We start from the raw sequence: 21,872 nt of genomic DNA, 5'->3' as shown, positions 1-21,872 counted from the left end.
CCCTGGTCAGACAAGGTGCAGGCCGTGTCCCCCTGCTGGAACATACAGACGCCCTGAGAGCAGCTGTGGCCTGAACCTGTTCTGGTAGGACTACAGTGAAGAGAAGATGGGATAAGATCAGATGAAGTACGTTCTAGGAAGCGCCGCTGCTTTGACGGCCAGATTTACGACCAGAATCTGGGGGTCTGAAGACCCGTGGGTTTGCTCCACAGTCCCACGGCTGCTCCGCCAGGACTCTTCACCTTCATGAGGTGAGGTCCTTCGGAGGCCGTCATGTGTCGTCGGGTTCTGCGGCAGCCGAGCTGCTGCCCGGCTTTGCATGAAGCAAATTGCAGAAACATGATCATCTATCTGCTCATGCTAATGATGGTCGCGCAGGTTCACAGACGTCCACTGACTTCCTTCTGGACCAACGGTCGGATAGCAAAGGTCAACATCTTACATATGGAGAGCCGTGCTAATATAGGCAGTGTGAGCTGGAGCTGAGGGACGAAAATATCTCGCGTTAAGCTCCTCAAAGTCTGCTGTGGCTCTTCTGACCCGGGAGCAGGTGCGGTTTCTCCGCAGCTGGAATTAAGCCCCGGGAGGAAAGTGAAATTCAGAGCTGCGACGAACGTCGGAAAAGGCGGACGCCGGCGTCTCGCGTGGGGCTCGTCCACGTCGGGGTGAGCCTGGATAAGTCCTTCTGACCCGCGGTGATGTGGAGATGTGGAAGTGTGAGGCTGTGTTTATTCTTGTTTAGCCTGTCTTGCACATTGATAGCAGCCTTGTTGAAGTAATCAGATTAGTCCGGGGAGGCTGTGCTAAACTGATCTGCTGGCCGCAAGCCTCTTAGCGGCATGCTGAGGAGCACTGACAGATATCACTGGAAAGCAAGGTCAGATACAGAACAGTCCTCCACGCTCACTCCTGACCCGAGACCCGATCTGCCCCTCCTGCCCCGGGGGGGGGGGGGGCTGGAGTTTGTTCTAACGTCTAAGAGGAGGGCAGAAGGTTGAGAAGGCGGCCAGACAAAAGGGTTCCTGCAAACGTCGAGGTTTCACGATCGTCCCTTTTGATGAAATCTGAGCGAGGCTCAGACCCGGTGAGCCTGGCACGTCAGAGCCACATGACTCCCAAAGCCGCGGTGCCACTTGCTATTTTATCCCTCCTGGAATTCCTTACTTTCTCCGGGGAAGCTTCTCGTCGAGGTTAATTAATTAAACACGGAGCGGACGTGTAGGAGGAGCTGCAGAGGAGCTTAAACATCACCTCCTCGATGACCCGGGGACTTCATGCTGGGTGATGTCACTGGCTACGTCTTTCTAGGATCACTTGATTCCAGTCGTCTCTGCTGGACAAGCAGGCCAGGGCTTACCGGGCACCTTCACCCACATCTTGACCTGCACCGTGAAGATCCAGGGTGCGACTGCAGAGCCTGGTTCGGCTCTTCATCTCAAATGTCCTCGTGTTTTAGCCGGTTAATTCAATGTGGAGCTCCTCAAAAATTCCTTTTCCATGAGTCTCATGGTGCCATGAGGGCGATCCCAGCTGCCACTGGACCAGAGGTGGGTCCAGCCTGGACCAGCTGCCGGTCATGACAGGCCCACCTATAGACACATGCAACTGTTCACCTTCTTGTTGCACAATCTGAGGTCTCCAATGAACCTCCTGCATGTTTTTGGACTGTGGGAGGAACCCGGAGAACCCAGAGGGAACACGCAAAGATGTTCACTCTGAATCCAGCCTGGGACCTTCTGGCGTCGAGGTGGAAGCATCAACCACTGTGCCACCAGCTCCTCAGTAATCGACTGATTGTCTTCTGCCATGTTGGAGCGTCACCAAGAGCAGCCCAGGGTCAGGACCAACCGGCACAGAAGAGTGAAGCCAAAGATCTCCAAGGACGGCACCTCCATCAAGCTTCATTTCCCAAAAACACGACTCCTGGATTGTCACGATACAGTGGAGGAATCGATGGAACCCAGAAGACAGCGACGTCTCCGAGATACCCCGTGAGTTAGAGGGACTTTTATTATCATCACGCGTTGCTTTTCCGGGAGAACGTTGTAGATTCGGTCGGCTGAAGCTTGGAGCACCGAAGGCCTTTTTTCAACCTCCGGGGAATTTTCATCACCTGCGTCAACCGGAGCTGGTGGAACGGCTCTAGAAGAGACTGCTGGAGAATCATCTCCCGGCGAGCTGCTCTGAGACAAACACTGTCGGCGGAGCTTCGCGTCTCCATCGAGCGACGTGGAAGTGACGTATCTCAGCGCGGGATCGTGGAAGTTTGAGCGTGAGAATCTCCGCCGAGCGGCCCTTTGCGCTTCGAGTCCAGCCTCCGAACGCGTCTCCAGAGCGGAGTATCTCCGAACGTGCGCAGGAGACAGAACGCAGCAGCCGACAACAAACGATAAGGATTTCCCGCGGCTCGCTTTCCCTGACCGACTTTTTTGTTCAAGGTTCCCGGCGTGACTGGAGAAACAGCAGCGGCACAATCGCTCTTATCTGACAACGGTATGATGAACCTCCTGACGTCACCGCGGCTATCGGGCCTTCTCCACCGGGTTCATCCAAGCAGAACCCGCTCACACGTGGCTTTCGTTTTCACATTTGCCTCCACGACCGTCCGGCGACGGAGCCCCGGGGTTTCACGGGGAGGCCTTCGTCGCGGAGAACAAATGACGCCGGAGCTGGAACTTCAGCAGCCGGATCGGAAATCGCACGGGTCCACGGAGAGGTTCTGGAGTGCAATGACAGGGAGACAACATATTAAGAAGGAAACAAATACGCCACTTCTCCAGAGACTGAGGAGCAAAGGCTGCAAACTCTGCTCCCCGACAGCTCTTGCGCTCTTCGGCGCCCCCCAGTGGTCAACGGGCGCCATTACGCCTCCCTGCGAGTGAAGAGGCAGATTCTGGGCCGTCGTTCCTTCTGGTCGGCTTATCTTTCCCAGCAGCCGGCGTGACGCTGCCGGGTATTTTATTTTTAATTAGTTTGAGACTTTTCCATGAGAAAAATATACAGTTTAAAACTACCCTCAGGCATTGAGATACTTATAGAGTACTTTAAAGTTACTGCAGTAGGACTGCACACACACACACACACACACACACACACACACACACACACACACACACACACACACACACACACACACACACACACGCGCGTGCACACGCAAATTTATAGCAGTGAACGATGTCCGTCCTGCCCTGCGTCCAGGAATGCGACATGACGCTACAGCTCTCCTCAAAGGTGAAGGTTTATCTGTTTTTCCGGGACATGACCAAGCAGCTGGTGTTTCAGATGATAGGAAGCTTCTAATCCACGCACGTGGACTTGTAAATACTATCTGTGAGGGCTTTTAATCGAGAGCGCCTTCAGATTGCGTCCGCTCAGACGTGGGTTCGGCGTTGCGGCGATTAGATCCCGAGCCGTGGCCTCCCGAACGGGCCGGGTGTTTGGTCTCCTGACATCATCCCGCCACGTCTTGTCCGGCGTTGGAAGCCGGCAGATGAGACGGGGACAATCGTCGGAAAAGCGTGGGAACCGATTAGACGGGAGACGCCAGAACCCGGGCGAGACGACGCCGTTTGTTGTTTTTGTGTCTGAAGAGTCAGAAGATCCCGAGCGCTCAGCTGAGGCCCAGCAGGGCCGTAAACACCGGCCCCGGGGCCCCCGGGGCCCCCGGGCAGCTCGGACACCCGGGACCGCACAGCCTTATTTTCACACCTTTTTGGGTGAATTGGTGAGAAAAATGTGTATCTCCTGCTGATCTTGCAGAATCTACATCACAATAACCCTATTGGCAGAGTCTGTTCACATGTATGCACATAAACAACACACACACACACACACACACACAGAAGGAACCACCTCAGGACACCCATGTCGTGCGTGCACTGACGTGCACGCTCACACACTCCCTCCCTTTGCTCTCCGCTTGGGCTCCACCACCCGCTGCCCTTCGTCGTGTGTGATTTACGAATCGCTTGACGTGCATCCGGCTCTTACTTACCTGAATGTTTCCTGAATGACGGTCAGATCCTCAGGTGAAGGCCGTCACACACCGGACAGCAACACCACACACACACAGCACTTACACACAACACAACACTATCATACACAACACTACACGAGTACACACAGTACAAAGTGCATACAAAATAAACTATGGATAAACGAATGTGTGCATACGCTGTACATAATGTTTATTTACATTGTAAATAATGTATATATACACTGTATATCATTTATAGCAGGGACACGCATGGCCCATATGTACAGTATATATATATGTATATATATATTCATATATACTGAGTAGAATATTCACAACAGGGTTGTATATCACAGTGTATGTATACATTATGTACAGTGTGTATACAATATATCCAGTGTACACACACAGTATATCTAGTATGTACTAGTATATCTAGTATGTACTAGTATATCTAGTATGTACAGTGACTACATGCAGTATAAACATGGGGCGGCGCAGGAAGCAGAGCGATGGTCTTTGGAAGCCAACATTCCTCCCCTGCAGCCTCCTGCTCATCTTCAGGGCTTCATTGCACAACAAGATTTCCCCCATAATAAAGAATAATAAAGGATGAAGTATTATTATAATATATCCAGTGTATATATGTATGTATGTATGCAGTGAGCAGCAGTTGGTTATCGTGCGCTGTAACATGAGCACCTCCTACCAGAGCGAAGGACAGCGTGGGGTTGATGGTCCCCAGGACCACGGGTGCAGCTTGGCTCCCGTGGTCCTGGTCCTCCTCTGGGTCTGACCAGGACCTCCTCGCCGGTCCAACCAAACCGTCTCCGTCCTGCTGGTCACACAGATCTGCTCACTTTTACCGGAAACCGATTGTTCATGTTATTGAAGATTTCTACGCCCGAGTATCTTCGGACAACATGTCTCCATCCTTGGAGGTGAATGACGGTGGAGTCCAGGATCTCCAGGCATCTTCTGAGCCGTCTTTCTCACACGCTGGGATGGAAACCATCATTCCTTCACCCCAAATTTGAATGTCCAGCAATTAAAGAGCAGAGCGAAGCTTCCTGCAGGTTGTCTGCTGTCTGAAGAGCACACACACACACACACACACACACACACACACACACACACACACACACACACACAGGGGGCGGAGCCAGGCGGGAGGAGCACCCGACGTCAGGGCACAAAAATCTCGGTCGTTTCCCTGCAGAGAGGCTTCAGACTCACCGCACCTCCAGCCTTGGTGGTGTCAGGGTCTGGCAGGACCTCGTCCTCTTCGTCCTCCTCCTCCTCCTCCACGGCGGCAGCATGACCTTCCTCGACCTGCTGCTCCTCGTCGGGGTCTTGACGGCCGCCTGGCTGCTCCTGAAGTGTGGCTGGAGATGCTGGTGTGGATGCAGGACCTTCTTGCTGTCCCGGTACTGGCGGGTGGATCTGAGGACGTACGGCCGCTGGGCAGGTACTGAGACCTTCTTCTCGCACGCATCAGGATCCGTCCAAATCATCTCTGTAATGTCTCGCCGTCTCCTTCCCGCAGTCGTCACCGGCGCCACCTCGGGCATCGGCAAGGCGTACGCCGTTGAGGTGAGTCTCCGACGGGAACGCCCTCCGTAACCCGAGGTCCTGGAGGTCACCTCCACCTCCGTGTTTCTCCTCAGCTGGCCAGGAGAGGCCTGGATGTGGTCCTCATCAGCAGGTCCAGCAACAAGCTTCGCCAAGTGGCCCAAGAGATCGGCGAGTGATACGCCCGCACGCACACATGCACTCACAAATGGCGTTCAGGTTGGACGCCGCAGGGCGAATGACTTCCTCCTTCTTCTTCTTCTTCTTCTTCTTCGTGTCCCTCAGGAGATCAGTGTGGGCGCAGGACCCGCACCATCCAGGTGGACTTCACCGACGGCCACGGCATCTATGCCGCCATCGCCAGCGAGCTGCAGGGCTTGGAGATCGGGATTCTGGGTAATGAGACGCAGAACGCGACCGGGCGGGCGGCGGCGGGTCGAACCCGTCGTCCAATCACAGATTTGCGTGGAGCTTCTGGGGCTTCTCGCCAGGAACGTGACCACGCCGCTCCGGGGGAGAAGATCCAGATGTTTCAGTGGTCCGGTTTAGCTCCCCTTCTCTCCGACCCCGAGCAGAGGGAAGGCGCCATGAGATCTTCTGCTTCCGAGACCAGAAGCGCCCGCTGACGACGCTCTCCTGCTCTCTCCTTGCAGTGAACAACGTAGGGATGGCTTTCTCCTCGCACTTCGACTTCTTCCTGGACGTTCCCAACGCCGAGGAGGTGAGACTCCCCTTCCGTCCGTCCCAGAATTAAACGGCGCCGCGCCGAGACTCATTCTTGCTCTGCTTCTCGTGTTTGAGTCAGAAAATCACCCAGGTGGTCAACTGCAACGTGCTGACGGTTCCTCAGGTGAGCTGACGGCTCCGCAGGAAGCCGCTGTTCCCACGCTGAGTAACACGCTCTCTTTCAGGGAATGATTTGTCTTTTTGTCGTTCTCTCAGATCACAAAGCTGGTTCTTCCCGGCATGGTGGAGAGGTAGGAGTACGCAGAAGTACAAGTGAAATCCCATGTTGTTCTGCTCGGCGCCCCAGGGTTCCTGCAGTGATACGTGACGAATGAATGAAAAAAGACCCCTCCTGATATAATGAGAGCTTTGCCGATCACCTGCTGTCGGTCAGAACCACGAAGCAGGTGCCGCTACTTTATCTGTCGGTTGTTGACGGCGTTTCTGTGAACGAACGAGCTGCTTCTGGAGCTTCTCCGCGGAGCTCATCCAGTCCGTCCTCGTCCGTTGATCATTTATTGACCGGAGCGTCTGAGAGCCGATCCACTATCGATGGCGTTCCTTCCCTCCGCCACTTATTAATCTCTGAGCGTGAAGGTTCTGCCCGTGCTGGAACACCCTGTCACTGGTTTATCATTGATCTCCATCCAGGAGGAGAGGGTTGATCATCAATATCTCCTCCGAGGCCGGCGTCCGGCCGCAGCCCCTGCTGGCTCTCTACTCCGCAACCAAGGTGCTCCGTTGTCCTCACACACACACTAACACACACACACACATCTGGGTTATTGCAGATCACCAGTTTGAAACTTACCCCCCCAGGCCTTCGTGGCGTACTTCTCTCAGAGCCTGCAGGCGGAGTACAAGTCCAGAGGAGTCACCGTCCAGGTACCACACACACCTGGGGGAAAACAGACTCACTGCATGAACATATCAGTGTTACCAGAGGGAACATGTGGGATGGATGGATGGATGGAGGGATGGATGGATGGATGGAGGGATGGAGGGATGGATGGAGAGATGGATGGATGGAGAGATGGATGGATAGATCAATGGATGAATGGATGGATGGACGGACGGATGGGAGGATGGATGGATGGATGGATGGATGGATGCACAAAGCACAGCTGAGACTGCAGACACACAGCAGGAATACATTTAACTCTGTCAAAACACACATTCCTAGCTGTTACCCTCCTGAATAAAGCTAATATATCATTTTAATGATATACAAACATACATACATATGAGTAAGATGAATATCTTCGCATGTAAAGTGCTTCATTTAAGAGGAGAAGAAGACACTAACTTGCAGGGTAAAAGGTGTAGGTGCAGCATAGTGGCTGCAGAACAGACACACACACACACACACACACACACACACACACACACACACACACACACTCACGGTCTGCACACTGTTATCGACACACTTTGACCTGACACACCCCAGACCTTGCCTCCTACTGTCCTCCACACGAGGACGACCTGACATTTTCTGCAAACACACACACACACACACACACACACACACACACACACACACACACACACACATGGTGTTGATGGTGCATTTGGAGGAAGCTGACCCCCCCACAGTGTGTGGTCCCCCTCATGGTTTCCACCAACATGACGAGCAACGTGGAGATCAGCTGGCTGGTGAAGAGCGCCAAGGCGTTCGCCCGCGAGGCCCTGAACACTGTTGGTCACTCCAGCTACACCAGCGGCTGTGTGTCCCACGCCCTGCAGGTCAGACACCCCACATCCACTCCCACTCCCACACCTTGACCCGCCGTCACCGCCGTCTTCTCACCTTCTCTTTCCGCCCGCAGCATCTGGTTCACCGCGTGATCCTGCCGGACTGGCTCCGGACCTCCACCTTCTTCATCCAGGCCTTGGACGGCTACGCCAGGCGGAGCAGGCGGCGCAGCGCGGCCAGGAGGACGTGCACGGACCGGGAGGCGCTCCTCTCCAAGGAAGAGTAGCCACCCGGCTTCGCTCCAGAACATTGACCTGACTTTGAGGTGGATCTGGTCTCCTCCGTGGACGGTCCATCCCATGGTTGTGTGTCGAACTGGTCCTCCAGCAAGGATACAATCATTTAACATTTAGTCTACGGCCAAGTCACGCGCTATTTATACGGCGTCCAATCCCGGCGCAGATGTCCGACGGCACCGTGCGAGTAGAACCGGTCTGGACCGCCGCTCTTTGAGATGATCTACAGAAATGCAGCCTTTTACCAGATCCAAACCCGATGAGGACGACCTTCTGCCCCGACCGCTGGAGACGGTCTACTGATACCAGCGGCGCTAACGGCTACATGCTAAGAGCTGACGTGACACAACAGCTGTAACATTTGTAAAAGATGGGTGGACCTGTGAGAGGACAGAAGATCCAATGGTGGACCTGTGAGAGGACAGAAGATCCAATGGTGGACCTGTGAGAGGACAGAAGATCAGGAGCTACGATCATGAACCGGTGAAGGGACTTTATAGGAGGCGTGGAAGGAACGAGAGCTGCTAACGCTAACGACGGCTCCCTCGGGAAGAAAACTTTGAAGCCTGTTCTTAAACGCAGAGAAGGTGATCTGAAGAGGGTTTCCACAGGAGAGGAGCTGAAGGACAAGGACACCCCAGACCTTGAGGGCTCCACGGCAGGATCCACCCGGAGCAGATACTGGAGAGACGCGGTCCCGGGACTGGGAAGTGAAATCATTTCTTACCGTGTTCAGTCCAGAGCTCCACCGCAGAGCCTTTCAGCAAGAACACTGATGACGTGCAGCACGTCTGACAGCTAGATTGTCCTTTAACGCGTTATTTAAGCATGTTTCCGGGTGTTTTCCACCGGCTGCCGTCGCGACGCTGGAAAACAAAGCCCCCCTCGGACTATCGCGGTTATTTTTAATGAAAATGAGAAATGCCTTATGCCTTGTTGACAAAAATTAAAAACTTCAGCCTTAAAAATGTGTTTCTTCTCTCCGCTGATGTCCTTTCCAGAAAGGCACGGCGCGATAATGGCACAACCTGTTTTTATTGCATTGAAGGAATGTTCCGGCGCACACTTCCTGCGGCGTTATTTACAGGATCAGTTATACAAAGCTCGTACGCGGCACAATCGGCCTTTACGTGACAAAACGTGGCTTCGGTGTGTTTACGTGCAACGAGTCGGAGGGCGGGCGAGGTTCTCGGCGTTCTCGCACGTTCTCAAAGACAAACGGTGGAGCCGAAGCAGACGAGGCGCCGCTTCCTGTTTGTGTTCAGGACACGTCGAACCCGGTGAGGCGGAGAAGCGGCGCGGCGAGAGCCGTGAGCCGGAGCCGCCAATCCACGCCGCTCGGCCCCGGGCGGCGTCGCAGAAAGAACTCGCCGTGGCGGCTTTCCCTTTGTGAGAAGCGGGAGAACGGACACTCGCCCGCCCTCGGTCCGGCCTGAGGCGAGGCCGGCGAGAACGGGACGGACCGCAGCGGCGGCCAAACCAAAGACAGCGACACACACATTTTCACACATCCGTGTGAAAACACCCGCAGGAAACAAAAAACAGCTTTATCACCAGGAGGCTTCGCTCGGCCGCGCTTCCTGTCTGAGCGGCCGACCCTCGAAGGAGCGCCGTCCTCCGGCGACCTGCAGTTTGCAGCGCCGACCCAAGGATGGGAAACAAAAAGATGTAAACACACACACACAGAGCCTGGTGCAAACATACCGCGATAGAGTGAGTGTGTGTGTGTGTGTGTGTGTGTGTGTAGACGTCCAGAAGCGGGAGACGGATCCCAACAGCAAAGCAACGTCAGAACGCAGATTTTCAAACACTTGGGTTTCACGATGCGGTGAACGTACGAGTCAGGACGAGTGCGCGGCGGCGACAGGAGGAAAGGAATGTGCGTGAGGTGAGGCGACCGCTACCGGAAGGTTCCGTTCACCATGCTAAGCTCACTAGCTGGAAGCGTGCGGGGGAGTCCGGGCGCTCTTCTTTACGGAGGCGAACGCGACGTGGACAAGGTGGGGGAGAAGAACGGCCCGACCCTCGGCGTGTGAACGGGACGTGGAGCTGCGGCGGCCTGAGACGCGCCGCGCGGGTGATATTAGCATGGCGAAGCGGGCGCGCCGCTCAGAGGTCGGTGTAGGTGACGGGCGTGACGCCGTGGATCAGCAGCGTCGGCCCCAGACCGCCGGTCACCGCCTCCAGCCGGGCCAGGTAGGCCTGCGCCTGGCCGCGGCCGGCCGGGGGCCGAGGAAGGTACAGGAAGCGGACGGCGGCCCGGGAGCTGTGCTCCGTCAGCATGCGGTTGACGGCGGTCAGGAAGGCCCGGCTCAGCTCGGCGGGAGGCCCGTCCTGGTGCCGGACCACCGCGTCCCAGGGCACGATCTTTATGGACGCTCGGATGCGGAGCTTCCTCAGCAGCTCGCGGAAGGTCTCCTCGTTCACCACCCAGCCCTGGTCGCTGGACTCCGTCTCCACGTTCAGGAAGATGCGCATTTTGGCGTGGCGCCACTTGCTGGACATGTTGAGCACGCACGCCATCTGCAGCAGGAAGAGGCTGCACACGTCCTGGTAGTCCCTGCTGCCCGGCTGCAGGAGGTTGAGCGGCCACACGTCGATGGTTCGCTCCGAACCGTCCACCTTGCTCTCCCGTCCTTCGCCCTCCAGGAGGAAGAAGTAGCGGCCCAGACACACGTTCTTGTTCATTTTGAGGGCGTCGGAGACGATGCCCACGTACTCCTCCGGGGAGAGCCAGCGCGGGCTCTCCACGTGGCGGACCGGCGGGAAGTGAGCCTGCAGCGACGGCAGGTCCACGCCGAAGGTGCACTCGCCTTCGCCGCCGCGTCCGGACGAGGAGTCGCAGAAGGCGCTGTCCTGCAGGAAGAAGTCCTCGGGGGTGCAGCTGTCGTAGAAGCCCAGGATCAGGGTGTTGGGCTTCATGCCGCCTGAGGAGAGAGGAGCCGTGGAAACCGGAGGATCTCCGGACGGTTTCGGACGCGGCGGGGAGGCGGGGCTTACCCAGGCCGGTGATGCGCAGCAGGTGCTGCGTCCCCTGCCGGACGCTCGGGGACAGCGTCAGGTCCACGAAGGCCTTCACCCCCAGCTTGTCCACCAGACTCAGCCAGAAGTTGTACTGCTGCTGGACCGGGTCGGAGGCCACGGCGTCTAGAAGGCACAGACGGAGCGCTCAGGAGGCGGAAGGCAAAGGGAAGAGCCTCTTCGTCTTCACGCCATCTGGCGAGCGGACGCTCACGAGAAGGGCCGCGGTCCTCCACCTTCGGCGACCGGGACGTCTAAACACGCCTCTCCAAGCTCTGTTCCGACTAACTGCGACGCGAGGTTTGAGGCGAGGACCTCCACGCTCCAGGAGGCTCCCGCCAGAAAGGTGGGGAGTGGATGGAGGCTCCTGAGAAGCACCGCGGGGCGAACAGGACCAGAAGGAACTCCAAACAGATAAAGCTCAGAAAGGCTTCCGACGGACGCTCCTCTTCGTGACAGAGGAGAAGAAAGGACCCGTCAGCCAGTCTGAAGGTTTGCCGCTCGCCTCCATCTGCTCGGACAAACTTCCCAGCAGGAGTAAATGATTGACCATCTCTGTCAGCGCCCCCCCGATCGCACGGCGCTCCCGTGGGCTCGGCTCGCCGCCGACGCTTCAAACGGGCTGTATTTACCTTTGAATGGAACATGGCGGTGGGGCGGGGGGGGGGGGGGGGGGGATGACGCGTGTTCGGCCGAGTAGATGAGCCGACGCTCCAACAGTAACACGCTACAGTAACACGCTACAGTAACACGCTTACTGTTATGTTTTTTACTTGAAACTCTGGCACAACAATTTCCTTCGGGATACATAAAGTTGTTCTCATCTCATCGAGGTCGGACTTCCAGGTCCTTCTGCTCCCTCCTTCGGGCCGCTCCCTCCAGAGGCTCTCCATCCACTCTTCCATCCAACCAGCTAACTTCACCTCCTCTTTCCCTCCATCCTCCACCTCCCGCCTGCAGCTCCGACCTCGGCGTCCTTCCTTCCCGCTTCACCTCAACCGAACCGTCTAGCTTTCCCTGTCCTCGTCCCGACGTTCGGAGTTCCTCCTCCCGGCCCCAGGCTCGGAAGAGGACAGCAAGACCGGGACCGAGACCCGGGACTTTGAGTAGACCAGGAGCCCCCGACCCAGCGGCGGGAAACACCGGCTCTCGGCCGAACACGCGCGGGACAAAGATTTCAATTGAGGCCCTCGAACTCATTCACACATTCAATTTGGCTGCGGTGGAAGAAAAGTAAACAACAAAGAGGAATAAACAGGACTTGTGTGGAGGTGGAGGGTCTGCAGGGACGCGATAGGATCAGCTAATGCGGTTAGCTGCTGCAGATGGCCCGAACACAGCCGACAGACAATTACCCAGATCCCCGAGCTGCACGTGGCCCAGCACGTACAGCCCGCCCTTCTTCAGCTGGTTGACGAACAGGATGAGCTGGCAGGACGAGCGCGGGTTGGACACCATCAGCAGCACCTGCGGCCTCCAGAACTTCACGTGGTCCTTCCTCACGTCCAGCATCAGCAGGTACTTCCTCACCTGGGACACGCGGCCGAGGAGAACATCGGATTACCGAAGCGAAAAGCAACGTGCGAATTCACCCGATGCTGACCCTCACAAGTGAAAGTGGCGCTCTGGAGACGCCGCAGGTCATTTCCTAGAAAAAGTATTCCGCGACGGAGCCGTTCCAGAAGTCAGGAGCTCCCCTGAGCCTCCAGGAAAAGGAGGCGTTTATTCTTTCTTTGAGCAGCGCGACCGTCCAAACCTGCAGCGGACGGATACGACCCCCGGACGAAAACATCCGCCGGTAAACATTTACAGAGCCAGAATCGATGCGTCGAGTTCGCGGCTCCACTTGACCCGGAGGTCCGGGGGCCGGCTGACGTCTCTGTGATTCTTGCAGAGCCACGATGTTGTAATTTTGGGATTCTTTCTGCTCCGAGCCGTCGTCATAGCAGGAACATTTACGGATGGCGGCTAAAATCAAAATCGGATCATTTACCTGGTGGAAGATGAGCGCCTGGCTGATGTAGCCCCAGCTGCTGGTGGGCGACCTGTAGTGGAGGAAGAGCAGCAGCAGCAGCAGCAGCACGATGCTGCCGGACGAGTACACCGGATTGATGACGAACATCATCACCAGGCAGCTGAGGATCCCCAGCAGGCAGGTGTGCCAGGAGAAGAGCTGGAAGGTGGGCCTGCGGAGCGGACGGGAACGCAGGGGTGACTTTGGACGAGGCCGCAAACAGGACTTTGGATTCTTGCGCAACCTGCTGGTTCCACGCTAGAACGGGGTCGGCAACCTTCACCGCTCAAAGAGACATTAGGAGCCGTTTGGCCGCACGAAAGGAGACGCCACACAACCCTTTGGAAATTTAAAATGCATTAACACGGCTTATAAAGTTGTTTTTTTTCCCCTTATGCTGTGTATCCAAATGCACAGCCGACAGCGAGGTTTCTGAATGTATAAACAAATATGTGTTGCAGCAGAGAAAACAAAATGACATTTCTGCATGCAACCAAGCATTTTGAACTCCGAAAAAAAGGCGTCCGGTTGAAGGTTGCTTTTAAGAAAAATACTCCGTGTCTATTTGGGTCCTTCTTGTATTTATGATCTGAAATGATCCACCGGAGGAAAACCAAAAATGCCGTCCTCTCTCTGCATCCTGTCATCCTTTTACTGACGGGTGCAGGCGTTTATTAAGAGCAACAAAAATATTTGAGTATGTTGTATTTAAAACTAGATTGCCATACTCTTCAAATTTAAAAAGAAACTAACTAAAAAGAAATACTTTTTAGTTGAATACTCGATTAATTTCAAGCGCCACGGGATTCTGAGCCCTGGTCTGGAACTAGCAGGACCAGCGGAAGGTAACTGGCAGGAGAAAGACCGGGAGGAAAACCTCCAAGACCGGGATTCGGCACGTCCTCCAAATACCTGAAGTTGGGAGCGGAGGCCCACTCCAGAGCCAGGCAGGCCAGGTCCACCGCCGCGTAGGCCAGCAGGTAGAAGACCGTCACCAAACTCGCCACGGCGTTCAGCTGGCCGGCGAACACCACGCACTGCAACGCAACGTCACGTCACGTCAGAGCGGGCGGGGGAAGAAAAAAAAACGGGCGCCGCCGAAACACCTACCTGGACCAAACCCCAGGTGTAGAGCACGGCCACCCAGGGGTTGCCAGACCTGGATGTGACTGTCGCCGGAGCCAAAGGCAAACCTGGAGGAACACGGAGCGTCAAACCTGTGAAACGCGACTCGGACCGCAGAAGGCAAAACAGTCAAACACGAGCCGGTCACTCTGAAGCAGCTCCTCAGCGCTTCCGTTCAGATGAAATGCTTCCAGACGACGGTTTGGTCACGTATTTTATGAATAACAAATAAATAAAGTGTTTAATATTGACCCTTTATTGACCCAGAGGATGGGATGAAGATGTCGGAGCTGGAGGAGGAGGTTGGGACAGTTTTCCATTTGGTTCTCTATCTTTAACTTAGCTTACTGGCTCCATCTTCAATGCTACGATGCTATGCTAAATGGCACTTTGCTCCACTTTACCTGACCCAGAGGAGGCGACACGGAAGCTAGCTGCGTTAGCAAGCCGGAAATGTTTAAAATAAAGAACGTCCGGGAGTGTACGGACGGAGTGAAGCTGAGTGAAGCACGTTTCCATGACCTTCTCTGGGCCGGCTTGTGTCGGCCGGCCGGCCCGGCATCTTTAAGCGACACGGACAGCGATGCCGACATCAAACCACCCCCTGCTCCTCGCTCAGATCCGGGCTCCGATCACAAAGCTAAACATCCGCTGAGCGCCGGCTCATATCTTGGAGTCGATGCACCGGTGGGCCGAGGTCGCGCTGCCTCGGTGAGGAGAAAAATACTCCAGTATCAATATATCGCGGCGCCAGAATCCCCCCGACCTGCCTCCCCGCCCCTGCTTGGCAGCCCGGCGCCCCTTCGGCAGCAGAAAGAGGGTCGTACCGAAGAGGTGGTCCAGAGCCAGGGCGTGCAGGATCCGGGAGGCTCCGATCATGGAGCACATGGCGGCGGACAGGGAGGCGCAGTAAATCCCGACGGTGACGAAGGGCGGCCAGAGGTTGATCCGCTGGAGGAAGCCGTAATCCTGAATCAGCAGAGTCCTGCGGGACCAGAGCGGCGACGACCGTCCGTTAACCGCAGCTCGGGATGATTCCGAGAGTCCGATTCTGAAGGACGTCACCTGTCACAGGTGGCGCCGACCAGGATGAAGAGCAGGACGTAGACGACGAAGGTGTAAAGGACGGCGACGATGGTGCCCTTCGGGATGGAGATGCTGGGCGTCTTCAGCTCCCCTTGGGAGGAAAGCGCTCGTGAGAAAGGCTTTCAGACACGACAAACGTGGATTCGGGAACACGGAGCCGACGACGAGGCTCCTCGTGTGCGAGAACCGGGTTTTCACCGCTCGTAGGGCGGTGATACACCGGACGCCGCGGGTCGCCGGGGGGTTTACCGGACATGTTGGCTCCGGCCATGATTCCCGTGCAGCTGGTGAACATCACGGCGAAGACGGTGGAGAAGGACATGACGGTGTTGGTGCTGTAGTCCAAGGAGTAACCGGCTGGAGAGAGAAAGAGGGGGATTCAGGTCAGGGATAAAGGAGAAGCTTCAAAAACGGTTCGAACAGAGGGAAGGAGCCAGGATTCGGCCCGGAACCCACAGCCCAGGTTGTTCCTCAGCGTGGTGGCGTTGTAGCCCGTGTAGCTGGCGTTGTAGCGCAGCGTCTGGTTGCCGGGACCCGAGTGGGTGATGATGAAGTCCAGGGGTTTGACGGCCACGGAGCTGATGAAGACGGACAGCAGCGACACGGTGACCACCAGCAGGATGACGAAGGCGGTGCGCGAGTAGATGTGAGCCCCGACCAGACACACCAGGAGGCACAGCAGCAGGATGACGGTGGCGTACAGCACCGAGTACCAGTAGCCCTGGGGGAGGACGCGGACCCCCTCGGACACCGACGCCTCTGCAAACACAACACGCAGGAACGACACCGACGAATGGAAACCAGAATACAACCAAGTATCCTGGATTTCCGTCGGAGACTTTCACATCTTCTGGTTTGTTTTCAAACCCGAGTCACCGACGCGTCTTCTGTCCCAGATTTGCACGCTTAATAAATCAATCTTTTCCATGAAACCAGCACGAGTTGACTTCAGATCGTCGGTAACGGAGCTGGAAAAGGTTGCGAAATAAAACCAACCCCGAATCGAACCGAATCTGAGAAACCCGGACAACTTTGACGTTAACTTTTCTGCTCAGACCCGTGAGCGGGTGTCGTCGGTGACTCGGTCCCGCGGACGGCGGGAGGGGGAGGAGGAGGTTACCGGGGTCGGCGCCGAACACGTCCAGGACGGCCTCCACCAGGCCGAGGACGTACTCGCCGCAGGCGAACACCTTAGCCAGGAAGAACATCAGGCCGATGCTTCCTCCGAACTCCGGGCCAAGAGAGCGGCTGATCATGTCTGAGGACCCTCGTCAAGGTCTGCAAAAGGGGAAACTACGTTTGGACTTCCCGGAGGCGCTCGGCTCGTCAGGATACAATAGGCTCCGCCTCCCTGGATGGCGCCGTTGGTGGAAATGGCGCAGATAGAGAGTATGGTGAGGGAGATGATGACGTAAGCCACGACGATCATGGACAGGCCCTGCAGCAGCCCGGCGTGGCCGACCACGAACCCTGCGGAGGAAGAGGACGTCAGCGTGGCGAAGGCGTGACGGAGGCGTGACGGAGGCGTGACGGAGGCGTGACGCGTCTCCTGCCCGGAAGGCGTCTGCGGTCTCACCGGTCCTCAGGAAGAGCACGATGCTGAACATGGACAGGACGGTCGGCACCATCACCCCGAAGAAAGTGTTGAGCTGTCGCGGGTCCGGGTTCGGCGCTTCTCCGTTGGAATCGACGGCGGCGTCCGTCGCGGCGCCACATGTCGCCGCCGTCATGGTCAGACCGCACGAGGCGATCAGAGGCGTGCGTTCATTGGACATGGCGGCTCGTGGACCCGCCTGCACACACAAGCAAACAGAAGCTCACATCTCAGACACTGGAAACGTGCGACTTGAATTGTTTTTGCGGTAAAATACAAATAACGCGGCTTGTATTTGTGTCCTGGCCCGCTGCGGCGCAGGAGTTCACCCACATCCAGAGGTCGCGGAGTGTGTGTGTGTGTGTGTGTGTGTGTGTGTGTGTGTGTGTGTGTGTGTGTGTGTGTGTGAACGTCATCCAGTTGAAAACCCTCTGGAAACCACAAGTCAATGAAACCGCCCTGGAATTGGAGACCGTTTGGATTCGGCTCAGAGAACTCGCTGAACCGCCCAAAACTAAACTAAAACTGAACTAAAAATTCATTCAATTTTCAAAGAAAATTTTGTTCCATGTTTTCAGGTTTTCACACACTTACAGCGAAGAGCTGAGACTAAGCGGACCTCGGTCTGCGCAGCCGAGGGAAACTAAAAGGGAAGCGACTCCGTGAGGGACTCAAAGGGGATTTTACAAAGCCTGGCGGCCGAAAGAAAGCAGACGCCCTTTTGATTTTGTTAGAGACTCACTTTGTAATTTGTAAATTAAATACTGAGCCTATATTTAAGCCAAATACCTACATATTTGATATAGTCATAAGTGAGCAATTTGGGTGCAACTCAAAGGTTTCTTATCCGTGGGGATAATTGAGTTAGCGGCTGACGCGTGAGAGAAGAGAGAACTCCACACGTTTCTTCTCAAAACCAGTTTATAGTCACGGAATAAAGGTGGGAGACTTGGGAAGCGATGCGGCAGGGTTGAGCCACGGCGTGGAGACACTAAATACAATCTGGCATCAACACATGGACATCAGGAAGTAGCGTACTTTCAGCCTGTTACATCACCGGCGGGGACCAAAGATAGAGCCCTGCGGCACCTCAGGCCTGACCGGGAAGCACTTTGGGCTTCATCTCAAGCCGTGGCCTTCAACGTGTTCAGCGTGACAAATGTACCAGATGCTTTCCACGAAAGCAGAAAGGAAGGTCTTAAACTATGACTTCAAAGCAAGAAAACAACCCATTACAGAGGAGCAGAGGAGTTGGTCGTCACCCCGTCTTTTCAGAAACCATCAGGTTGGATCCAAAGGCAGGGAAAACGACAGCTAAACCGGTTTGGTTGAAAATGAGAGCTAGAAGAGGCCTCGCCGCTGTGGCTGATGGCTCGCAGAGGTCAGTCAGACCGCCTGCGTCGGTGCTTTCAGACGGTTTTCAAGAACGCACAGCGCAGCAGATATTTGGAACCAGAGCCAAAGCGTGACGGAGAAGAGGAGGAGGTATTTGGAAACCTGCGTCTACTCGCGCCGCCACGCGTACGATCGGACGAAGAGACGTGTGATCGTTTGACCTGCGAACTCAGGAGGAAGCGACGCGGCCGTCCTTCCTTCCTTCCTGAAATCCCAGTAAGACGTCCACAGGAACGTTTTACTGGGAGCGTCTGGAACACGTGAGCGAGAAACGAGCCGAGAATTCTGACGCCGCCGTGCTACGAGCAAAGGCCTCCTGACGTCCGGCAAACAAGCTCTTCCCAATCACCAGGATTTCGGGGTTGTGATTCACGCGGGGCGTCCGAAGGTCCGCGGCCACGTCGGCGCCAGGAATCCTTCTGGAAGCTGCAGAACTCCGGCGTTTACGGCGGCTCATCGGGGCTTCCTGATAACAGACGGATCTGGGCCGTCTGAAGGTCAGCCGGTCCTCAGCCCTGGTCTTCATGATGCAGAACATCTGGTAAATGTGGCGAGAAGATCTGGTCTCTTTATCATTCATCTGTCTATGTTTTTAAGAGAGACATGTCTGTAGTTTGATGAGCATTCCTGAAAACAAGGAAAATGGTTTCCTTTGTTTGCGTTCGAATGTGATGGTTTCGCATATCAACACCATCATGTGCGCGTCAGCACATGCTTTGTCTCATGAATGCTTCCTCACCTCGGGTGAAAGTGCTTCAGAGAGGAGATACAAATCCTCAACATCTGAAGATTGTATTCTTTTTTGGGGCGAGGGCTTGACGCCGATCTCCAAAGCGAGGCGTCGCCCTCGCAAAGCGTGTGAAATGCAGCCGGCCGGGCCGTGGTCACCTGACGCTCACGTGGAAGATGATTCATCCGACTTCTTCTCCAACACAAGTCGTGTCTGCGTTCTTCTGCTTCTTCCCTGGAGGCGGGTCTCCGTCCAGAGCCGCCCACCTGTTCGCGCCCGGGCTCGATATGTGCGTCGGCCCGCTCGCACAGGCTTGTCTCTTTTGACACGCAACTCAAAGCCGACCTTCGCTTTCTCTGCGGCGTCACAACCTTTCGCCAAATCGGCCGTGGCGACGGCGAGGATCACGTGAAGGTTGAACCTCAAGCCGGGACGGGCGCCTCCAACCGAAGACATTAACTGTCCAAACTGAATGGATGGGTTTTTCTCCCCGTCGGAGACCTAATGAAGAATTATTTTCAACATCTCTTTGTTACAGCCACGGATGGAAAGCGTGTTCTTTCCTGACAACGTCTCCCTACGTTTATCAACAGATGCGATTATGGGCGATGCAGAAGATAGCTGTCGGCAGCGCCGGGCCGTGTTTGGACAGATGTAACGTCTGGGATGAGATGATCTACTTTGTGTTTTAAAACACATGTCAAATTGCTGCTAATGTGACTTTCAATTTCCAGGGGACATCAAAAAAGGTGCACTGCATGACAGGAGGTCACAGGAGGTCACAGGAGGTCACAGGAGGTCCTTCCTGCTGTGGCCATCAACAAGGGCCGCTAATAACATCACACCATCTCCTCATCATCCGTCTGCTCACGTAACTTCTGTATCTTAAACACGAATTATGTCTTATTATCTCCGTCTAGCCATTTCCTTCTGTATGGAGCATCTGGGGTGCGGAAATTAAGAATTGCTGATTCTGAAAAAAAAGAGTGTGGTGTTATATGAGGGGGATGAAAACTTCTGACACACACACACACACACACACACACACATAGAGAAGATGTAGTAGCAGATGTTGCGCCGCCTTCAAGTGACCGACCGGAACCGCCGTCGACGCCTCACACGAGTTCCGCGTAAGAATGGTTGGAAATCGGAAAAAATAAAAATAAAGTGAATAAAAACATTAAACCCCACACGAACAGCGAGCGGCCCGTCGGTCCGGCAGCACGGCGGGGAGGAAGGAGAGACGGAGGCTTTAAAGAGGAAGTGCAGCCCGGGAGATCGGCGGTGATGAAGCGGCGCACCGGACCCGGCATCCGCGTCACGCCGTCCCGGTGAACACACCGGGGACCATAACGGGAAACACACCGGGGACACACCGGGGGACACACCGGGTCCGGACGCGTCTCCGGCCGGTGCAGTCTCACTTACCGCGGGTTCCCTCCCCTCCCACCGGCTCCGCTTCCGGATCGCAAACTTCGACGGTGCGTCTCCGCGGGGAGGCGTCCCGCCGGAGGGCCGGGGCGGTGCGGACGCGCTGGGCCGGGCCGGGCTGAGCGGGGCCGGACGGGCTGGACCGGGCCGGGCTGTGCCGAGCTGGGCTGGACCGGGCCGGCGGACGTGCTGGATGGTGCGGAGGCTGCGCCGCCCAATAACAACACGGCGGCCATGACACGCCTCGGCCCCAGACCACGTGACCCAGAGGAGGCGGGGCCAGGAGGCTACACGGAAGTTAGCTACGTTAGCAACAACGACTGGAAATGTTGAAAATATAGAAGGACCGGGAACTGTGCTTCTGTTTATTTATCAACGTTTCTCTGGAGTCCAGGCCTCTTATTTTCATATGTTTATTTGTTTGAAGAAATATGAAATAAACATTTGCCATTCGGGACATTTTGCTGTATTTCTGCTTTAATCTGAACAAGGGTTTATGAACTAAACATGTACAATTTACGTTTGAGTACTGAGATTAAAGAACTTGCTTTTTATTCGTAATACTGGAAAGTTAACGCATTTGTGATTAAAAAAAAAAAAACAATTAAAAAAAAATGGTTGTAACAGGAATGTAAACAGTGGCTGAGCCAGACTCCCCCGCTGCGTGTAACATCTCGGCCACTAGGGGGCGCTGTGGGACCGGTGAACATTGCAACTGCCTTTTTATTGTCCACCATTGTTTTCCTTTCTCTTTAGAATATATATTTCTATCATTTATCCTCACGTTTTCATCCGTTGAGTGACATCTGGATATGTGTGGAGGGCGTTTGCAATATTCCTCCACTAGTTAAGAGTGAAGTTTGAGCGCAAATTATTGGTGGCGATGTGTTTCTATCTCTCACATACCTGAAGGAGGGCTTCTGAAGACAACATTCATCATGAAAAAAATAAAAATAAACTGATTTTTCAATTGGTGACTTACATAGCTATATTTTTTCCAGCTTCCTGGTTGTATCGTTGTAAGGGGTTTAGGGTGACGACTGGATCACTTATTGTCGCCCCATTTAAGTGAGATAAACAAATCTTTAGTAAATCTTTAGTACCTTTTGCTCGCTCTAAGCAATCTCAGGCAAAACTGTTCTCAGTTCTACAACCTCAGTGGTGGAACAAACTTCCAGAAGCAACAAGACTAGCATCATCTCTCTCA

At 55.1% G+C, this 21,872-nt stretch overlaps 2 protein-coding genes across 2 annotated transcripts; one reads left to right on the top strand and one right to left on the bottom strand.

Moving 5' to 3' along the window:
* Nucleotides 1-5,296: 5,296 nt before the first annotated feature.
* On the top strand, nucleotides 5,297-8,062 carry hsd20b2 (hydroxysteroid (20-beta) dehydrogenase 2). The gene is made up of 10 exons (XM_086176606.1): nucleotides 5,297-5,447; nucleotides 5,526-5,572; nucleotides 5,647-5,722; nucleotides 5,837-5,947; nucleotides 6,205-6,272; nucleotides 6,357-6,401; nucleotides 6,494-6,528; nucleotides 6,929-7,010; nucleotides 7,097-7,162; nucleotides 7,874-8,062. The coding sequence occupies exons 1-10, from the start codon at nucleotides 5,297-5,299 to the stop codon at nucleotides 8,060-8,062; spliced, it is 870 nt and encodes a 289-aa protein (XP_086032732.1).
* A 1,223-nt stretch (nucleotides 8,063-9,285) lies between these two features.
* Nucleotides 9,286-20,916, bottom strand: slc12a9 (solute carrier family 12 member 9). Its single transcript, XM_086176712.1, has 14 exons — nucleotides 20,663-20,916; nucleotides 17,092-17,308; nucleotides 16,851-16,985; nucleotides 16,636-16,773; nucleotides 15,972-16,274; nucleotides 15,765-15,872; nucleotides 15,495-15,606; nucleotides 15,257-15,414; nucleotides 14,415-14,497; nucleotides 14,217-14,341; nucleotides 13,284-13,476; nucleotides 12,646-12,820; nucleotides 11,270-11,416; nucleotides 9,286-11,196 (listed from the first exon to the last, which is right to left on the bottom strand). The coding sequence occupies exons 2-14, from the start codon at nucleotides 17,288-17,290 to the stop codon at nucleotides 10,379-10,381; spliced, it is 2,694 nt and encodes an 897-aa protein (XP_086032838.1). The 5' UTR covers nucleotides 17,291-17,308; nucleotides 20,663-20,916; the 3' UTR covers nucleotides 9,286-10,378.
* Between the last annotated feature and the right edge of the window lie 956 nt (nucleotides 20,917-21,872).

The sequence above is a fragment of the Fistularia commersonii genome, chromosome 29 (genome assembly GCF_037954325.1).
Source record: "Fistularia commersonii isolate RoL2024-O1a breed Wild chromosome 29, RoL_Fcom_v1.0, whole genome shotgun sequence".
Taxonomy (NCBI): Eukaryota; Metazoa; Chordata; class Actinopteri; order Syngnathiformes; family Fistulariidae; genus Fistularia; species Fistularia commersonii.
Note: the sequence above shows the minus strand (reverse complement) of the source record. Positions and strands in the feature narration are given on the sequence as shown.

Bases quoted from the DNA above. Each gene is read 5' to 3' on its own strand.
- hsd20b2 (XM_086176606.1), top strand. From the start codon at position 5,297: ATGACCTTCCTCGACCTGCTGCTCCTCGTCGGGGTCTTGACGGCCGCC. The intron at 5,723-5,836 runs GCGAGTGATACG...CGTGTCCCTCAG, and splicing joins CCAAGTGGCCCAAGAGATCG to GAGATCAGTGTGGGCGCAGG. The intron at 7,163-7,873 runs GTACCACACACA...ACCCCCCCACAG, and splicing joins CCAGAGGAGTCACCGTCCAG to TGTGTGGTCCCCCTCATGGT.
- slc12a9 (XM_086176712.1), bottom strand. From the start codon at position 17,290: ATGTCCAATGAACGCACGCCTCTGATCGCCTCGTGCGGTCTGACCATG. The intron at 16,774-16,850 runs GTATCCTGACGA...GAGGGTCCTCAG, and splicing joins CCAGGGAGGCGGAGCCTATT to ACATGATCAGCCGCTCTCTT. The intron at 15,873-15,971 runs GTGGGTTCCGGG...TTCTCTCTCCAG, and splicing joins GCTGAGGAACAACCTGGGCT to CCGGTTACTCCTTGGACTAC.